The sequence below is a fragment of the Rhincodon typus genome, chromosome 2 (genome assembly GCF_021869965.1).
Source record: "Rhincodon typus isolate 14 chromosome 2, sRhiTyp1.1, whole genome shotgun sequence".
Lineage (NCBI taxonomy): Eukaryota > Metazoa > Chordata > Chondrichthyes > Orectolobiformes > Rhincodontidae > Rhincodon > Rhincodon typus.
Genome location: NC_063333.1, coordinates 12,245,716 through 12,253,422, shown reverse-complemented (window position 1 = coordinate 12,253,422; position 7,707 = coordinate 12,245,716). Strand labels below are relative to the sequence as shown.

The 7,707-nt window shown below is 42.6% G+C and overlaps 1 protein-coding gene across 1 annotated transcript in view; it reads left to right on the top strand.

The window, feature by feature from the left end:
• obscnb (obscurin, cytoskeletal calmodulin and titin-interacting RhoGEF b) overlaps positions 1–7,707 on the top strand; it is a 583,513-nt gene that overhangs the window by 259,583 nt on the left and 316,223 nt on the right. Inside the window, exon 30 of the mRNA XM_048618408.1 lies at positions 2,597–2,863. Within this exon, the coding sequence (XP_048474365.1) occupies positions 2,597–2,863 (267 nt within the window). The remainder of the gene's footprint in view (positions 1–2,596; positions 2,864–7,707) is intronic.

The following is a 7,707-nucleotide window of genomic DNA, read 5'->3' as shown; positions in this document are numbered from 1 at the left end:
GTCTAGGCCCGAAACGTCAGCTTTCCTGCTCCTCTGATGCTGCTTGGCCTGCTGTGTTCATCCAGCTCTACACCTTGTTATCTCAGATTCTCCAGCATCTGCAGTTCCTACTATCTCTGATACATTGGGTTTAAGCTAGCGGGCTCAAGTGAATTCTTAGATGACTATAAAAAGTGTAGGAGCACACTTAAGAGGGAAATCAGAAGAGCAAAACGAGGGTATGAGATGGATCTGTCAGATCAGGTTAAAGTTAATCCCAAGAGGTACTATAGCTATATAAAGATTAAAAGGATTGCTATGGGGAGAATAGGTCCCCTTAAAGATCAGCATGTGTAGAGCCACAGGAGATGGGGAGAGATTTTTAATGAATATTTCTCCTCCGTATTTACTGAGGAGAGAATCATGGAAATAAGGGAAACAAGTGGCGATGCTTTGGACCACATTCATATTGCCAGAGAGGATGTGTTTGCAGCCTTAAAGCGTATTGAGATGGATACCCTGGGCTTGATCAAGTCCATCATTGGACCTTATGGGAGGCTAGGGAAGAAACTGTAGAGATTTTTGCTTCGTCTTTAGCCAGTGGTGAAGTTCCGGAAGATGGAGGATGGCTAATGTTGTTCCATTGTTTGAGAAAGGTAGCATAGACAGGTCAGGAAACTACAGGCCAGTGAGCCTGACATCAGTGGTAGGCAAGTTATTGGAGAGGATACTGAGGGACAGGATCAATCAACATTTGGATAGTGAAGGTCTGATTAAGGATCGTCAACATGGAATTTTGTTTTGGAAGTCATGTCTGACAAATCATTTAGAGTTTTTCGAAGAGATAACCAAGAGGATACATGAGGGTAGGGCAGTGGGTGTTGTCTATATGGACTTTTAGTAAGGCTCTGCACAGCAGGCTAGTCATGAAAATTAGATCGCATGGGACCCAAGGAGAGCTAGCCAACTGGATTCATAATTGGCTCGATGGTAGGAAGCAGAGGGTGATGGTTGACGGTTGTTTCTCCGACTGGAGGCCTGTGACTAGTCCTTATAAAGGGTTCTGATCCAAAACGTCGACTTTTGTGTTCCTCTGATACTGCCTGACCTGCTGTGTTCCTCCAGCTCCACACTGTATTACCTGTGACCAGTGGTGTGTCACAAAGATCAGTGCTGGGACCTTTGTTATTTGTTATTTAAAAAAATGATCTGGATGTTTATGTACAAGGCATGATTAGTAAGTTTGCGGATGATACAAAATTTGGAGGTATTGTTGATAGCAAAAAAGGTTATCAAAAAATTACAGAGGAATCTTCACCAGATAGGGAAATGGGCTGAGGATTCGCAAATGCAATGAAAGATGGACTTATATGGTAAATAGTAAGGTTCTGAGGGGTGTTGTGGAACAGAGGGACCTAGGAATACAAGTACATAGCTCATTGAAAGCGGAGTCACAGGTAGAAGGTGGTGAAGAAGGCATTTAGCATGCTGGCCTTGATTGTTCGAGGCACTGAGTATAGGATATGGGATGTTATGTTACAGTTGTATAAGTCATTGGTGAGGCTGCATGTGGAGCATTGTTTACAGTTTTGGTCACTCTGTTATAGGAGAGACATAGTTAAACTGGAAAATGTGCAAAAAAGATTTACAAGGGCGTTGCCAGGACTAGTAGGTCTGAGTTATAGGGAGAGGCTGGCCAGGATAGGACTTTATTCCTTGGAACACAGGAGAATGAGGATGCCCTTATTGAGGTGTATAACATCATGAGGGGCATAGATAGGATGAATGCATATAGTCTTTTTCCCAGGGATGGAGAATTGAAAACTAGAGGGCATAGGTTTGAGGTGAGAGGGGAAAGATTTAAGAAGGAACTGAGGGACAACTTCTTCACACAGAGAGTGGTGGGCTATGGAATGGGCTGCCAGAGAAAGTGGATGAGGCAGGTACAATAGCAACATTTAAGAAACATTTGGATAGGCACATGGATGGGAAGAGTTTAGAGGGATAAATGCAGGCAATTGGAACTAGCTGAGTGGGCACCATGGTCAGCATGGACCAGTTTGGGCTGAAGGGGCTGTTATGCTGTATTACTCTATAATTATAAACTTTATTTTGACTATTTTACGTATTGAGTGCAAAGTAATGCAAATGCATGAATGCATATGACCTGTCTGGTAAAAAGTCAAAGGTGCAATTAAGGTGTTTAAGAAATTTGGTTTAGGTGCTGTATTAATTAGTGACAACACTTGCAAACAACGATTACATGATTTCTGGAATGGAGAGCTGTAATCATTTGAGTGGATAATTTACCACAATTACCCTCATAAAATGATAATTGAATTAAAAATGAACAGCTTACTTCTATCTTTGTTTTTAAAAGACAAATTGCTATGAAATTAAACCATGCATAGAGGCTATGAAGTAAAGTTCTCAAATGGAAAGATAGTTTTGAAAATGTGTGATACATATTACAACAATAATAAAAGTATGACTTAGCACAAATGGACAAATACTTAGTTGAATTATTTTGAAGTAAGATCATTACTGGAATGGAAAGTTTGGTGTTGACCTGATTTATTATCTTATGCTAAATGATTGAAATCTTTGTGATCTTTAGCCTTGCCTGTACTCTTCAAACAAGGGCTTCAGAGTAACGAAGCCGAAGAAGGCAGTTCGGTGTCTTTGTGTTGTGAAATTACTAAACATGATGCTCTTGTCCAATGGAAAAAGGAATCTTCAGTACTTCATTCAAGTAACAAGCATGAAATGAAACAAAAAGGTTCCATGATTGAGTTGATTATTCACAACTTAAAACCAGAAGATGCTGGAGAATATATCTGTGATTCAGGGTTTCAACAGACCTCAGCCACCTTAAAAGTAAAGGGTAGGTCAATGTTGAATTAAATTGAACTGAATTGATTGATTTATTGTCACGTATACCAAAGTACAGTGAAAAGCTTTATTTACGATCAGTACAGGCAGATTATAGTAAGCAAGGTTGTACAGATCAAAAAGATTTAGACAGAGACATACAGATTACATTATTTTAGGCTGGAAACTCCATTCATCAGTCTAATAACGGCCGGGAAGAAGCTGTACCTAAACCTGCTTGTGTGTGTGTTCAGGCTTCTGAACCTTCTGCCTGACGGTTGTACGAGATCATTACCAGGGTGCAATGGGTCTTTGATGATGTTGGCAGCCTTCCCGTGGCAGCGAGCTGTGTAAATGGAGTCCATAGATGGAAGGTTGGCTTCTGTGATGGTCTGGGCTGTGCCATCTTCTGTACTTTGTTACAGTCCTGGGCAGAGCAGATTCCACACCAGGCCGTTATGCACCCGGACAGTACAGGGTAGTTCTGCTGTAATGCGTGTATTGTAAATGCGAATTGGCTGTAATGTGATTGATGAATATTGGATGCTGTTTGGTTAACGCAAACTTTCTGCTGTACAGATATAGCGATTTCCCTATAACGTGATTTTCTGTGGTGTGATTTTCTATAGCGCAAGGTCGCACAAGAATGCAACTGTTGCATGATAGGAGAACTACTTGTATGCTTTCAATGGTGCATCTCTCGAAGTTGGTGAGGGTCCTTACGGACGTGCCAAATTTCCTGAGCCGTCTGCGGAAGAAGAGGCGTTGTTGTGCCTTCTTGACTGTTGCATCTATGTGGGAAGTCCAGGACAGGCCGTTGGTTATCATCACTCTGAGAAACTTGATGCTCTCTACCCTCTCCACTCCAGTTCCGTTGATGTAGATGGGGGCGTGTTTTCCTCCTTTCTTTCTGAAGTCAATGATCAGTTCTTTAGTTTTACTGACATTGAGAGGGAGGTTGTTTTCATTACATGACGTCACCAAGCCCTCTATCTCCCTTCTGTATTTTGACTCATCGTTTTTAGATATCCGTCCCACAGCAGTGGTGTCGTCAGTGAACTTGTAGATGGTGTTCATTTGAAATTTGGCAACACAGTTGTGGGTGTACAGGGAGTACAGTGGGGGTTGAGGTCGCATCCTTGGGGTGCTCCAGTGTTGAGTGTAATTGTAGAGGAGGTGTAGTTACCTATCTTCACTGATTGCGGTGTGTCGGTCAGAAAGCTGAGGATCCAGATGCAGAGGGTGGAACTGAGACAGAGGTCACAGAGTTTTGACATCAGTCTGGATGGGATAATGGTGCTGAAGGTGGAGCTGTAGTCAATGAGCAGGAGTCTGACGCAGGTGTCTCTGTTGTCTAGATGTTCCAGGGATGAGTACAGGCTAGGGAAATGGCATGCACTGTGGACCTGTTATGTCAGTTGGGAAATTGTAGGGGATTGAGGTAGGCTGGGAGACTAGAGTTGATGTGGCCCATGACCAGCCTCTCGAAGCACTTCATGATTATGAGGTCAGAACCACTGGGCGGTAATGATTAAGGCACATTGCATACGCTTTCTTAGGTACATTATTACATAAATGAAAACATTAAATCAGATTATAATGCTGTACTTTTTTTGAATGCTCAGTATGCTCTTCAGGTCATTGATGGGAAAGTAATGAAATAGAAATGTTGACAAGCCCATTTTTGATATTGGGAGAGGGTTGCAATTAAGGCACAGAATACAATCCCTGAATCAAAATAATGAACCCCGAAGCATCCCCAGTATTCAGCTTCAATGCCACGAAGTAGACAAGGTATAGAGAATATGAGACAATATGCATGTATTATTGCCAGGTTCTCCTAAATAAGGAAAAAGTTGCACTGGAAATACTCAGCACGTCAAGCAGCATGTTTGGAAGGAAACAGAATTAGTAGCCGAAATTTTAACAGTTCACTTCGTCTTTCTGCTTCGTTGCCATTTTAAATAAAAATCTGGATTCTGGCAGAGTACTGAGAAACAGATGTGACTGCATCGTAGTGGGAGATTTTCAATGGCAAAACTTGCTATTGGTTGACAGTGCTACCATTGTTGGGCTATAAAAGAGCCTCATGGTCAAAATGGTAGACTCTATATCACGGCCATCACTTTGCTTTCAAAGTGCTGTGCCCATCTTCTACAATACATTTCCTGACCAATCTCTCTCCCTTTCTGTCTCTCTCTCTCTCTGGAGTTGCTTGCTGCTGGCATTGCGGTCTCTTGATCAGCAAAAAACCTTCCCTTGTTGCATGCTGTTCTCATATTCCTGATGTTGTAGACATATTGCGTAAATGAGACCTATATTTATTCTAGCAATTGAACTGTGTGATGAGGGACAGAAATTTCTGAAGAAGGGTCTAGGCCCGAAACGTCAGCCTTCCTGCTCCTCTGATGCGCTTGGCCTGCTGTGTTCATCCAGCTCTACACCTTGTTATCCCAGATTCTCCAGCATCTGCAGCTCCTACTATCTCTGAAACAAGTTTAACCCCACTGCGAAGCCTCTTCTAAGGATGCCTACCTTGAAGAAGTTACCCTCCTCCCTCAGGATTTCTGAAGACGGGTCTAGGCCCAAAACGTCAGCCTTCCTGCTCCTCTGATGCTGCTTGGCCTGCTGTGTTCATCCAGCTCTACACCTTGTTATCTCAGATTCTCCAGCATCTGCAGTTCCTACTATCTCTGCACCTAGGGATGGCCAGTCAACTCTTCCAGTCCAACAATAGCAACTAGAGAGCAGGCTCCCTCCACCCCACTTGCAGAAATTGGAATTGTATTAAAGGGAAGAAAAATATCTCTCTGACAGCGCATGAGTGGCATGTGCGACAGATCACTGTAAATAACTGTGTATTTTTGTAAATATGTATTCACTTGTGCTCTTAAAATGTTTTCATTAATGTTTTTGTTGCTGTCGAACCCAGTGTAGTCTTTTGACAGGTGAGCAACCTCTCCAGATGTTCCAATGTTGGAAAAATTGTAATGACCAAGTGTTGCTCCTCTCTGACAGGCAACTGCCTCCTTGAATTCAGGTACACTCAGAGATCTGGGATCCTTGAACCATGATGTTGATGACTGAAGCCATGGGTCTCCATGGCTCTAACCAGCCTGTCGATGCCAGCCAGACATATGCATGCTGGAGCCAGTACAGAACTCCTAACATTGGTGGATTTTTCCAACCTTGGATCCAGTTTGCACACTGCCTCCTGTTCCTGTAATTGTGCATTTGCACTTTAAATGGACAATGTGGAGGCTAAAAGCAGTGTACAGCGATTGTGGTAGAGCCTGCCCAACACACATCACCCACACTTTACACCTGCCTTATGAGTGAGATTACAGAATCAATGATGATTCTAGAGATCTCTGGAAGCAATGTTTTTTTCTATCTGTTATTTCCCAAGGAATGCACTGCTTTGAGGTGTTCAGACTGCAGGAATTTAACATGTCTATGTGCTCTTATGATGCATTGCTGTGTCCCTTTCAGGTTAAACATAATCCTTCAGCATTCTCAGGCACTTCAGAGCAACTTAGCAGTCTGCGTGAACTGTGAAACGTTGAAGGCTAACCAATGAAGGAAGGGTGGAAAGGCGATACCTCAGGATTACTCCCAACCTGCCTATTATAAGAGACTTCATTGCATGACACCCAGATATCATATACCAATACAAGGCTTTATGGCAGCCTAACCTTAATGCCATGAAATAGTTAGTACTTTTCTCACTGCCTCATGCTTGCTCCTTAATAATGAGTAGACTGTGGGTGCATGTAAGTGGGAATACCCAGAGATACTAAGTATCCAATCACACTGATAAGAAAAGCAATTATTCAACAACAGAAAATTTAAGGACTGCAAAAATAATTAGATCCACATTTACAGCGGATTGACCATGTCCCACTTGCCATATAACCAAAAGTAAGTTACACAATGAAAGGAAATCCAAATCCAGCCCATTCACCATGGAAATGGGCTTCAGTTAGGTTTTGTCTGGCTTCTCATGCTCAGTGGTACATAGCACTACCATGCTGTCTTGGATGTCTCTCCTGCTCAATGTTCTGATTATCATTCTCTATTTCCTGTGTCCAGAACAACCCCTCTTTGTTAGCTGCAGTTGTGAAGGACACAACATTCCATAGTGATGCAGCACATCATTTGTGAACTTCACTGCAAGACCCTGCAGTTTGCAGATAGCATGCTCTCCAAGAAATGAGAGTACAGTCTAAAGGGCCTAGCCCTTTGGTGGAAAATCCCACTATCTGGGTTGCTTCAGCTGAGGGGAGGATATAAGAAGATGTAACTTGGAGAAAGTAAAATCAGTGACATCCTGGATGCCTTTACGTTTGAGGTTTGGGAAATTTTACACAAGTCTTATTTCTTGAAACAAACCACTGGCATAAATATTCAAGATGTAGAGGTGCCGGTGTTGGACTGGGGTGGGCAAGAGCAGATGTCACATGACACCAGGTTATAGTCCAGCATGTTTATTTGAAATCACAAGCTTTTTGAGCGCTGCTCCAACAGGTTTATTTGAAATCACAAGCTTTTGAAGTGCTGCTCATATGTCGGGTGAAGTCACTTCACCTGACGAAGGAGCAGAGCTTGAAAGCTTGTAATTTCGAATAAATCTGTTGGACTATAATCTCGTGTTGTCTGACCTCTGACCATAAAAATCAAGGCAGCTGTAATGACGACCATCAGAAGAAATTGCCACCCACTCCTTTTTGAGTTCAAGTCCTGCTTAAGTAGATAACACACATCAGTGCTAATGGGCCAGATCATCCTTAGTCAGCAAGTTCTGAGGAAGGGTCTCTGAACCTGAAACGTTAACTCTGATATCTTTCTACAGACCTG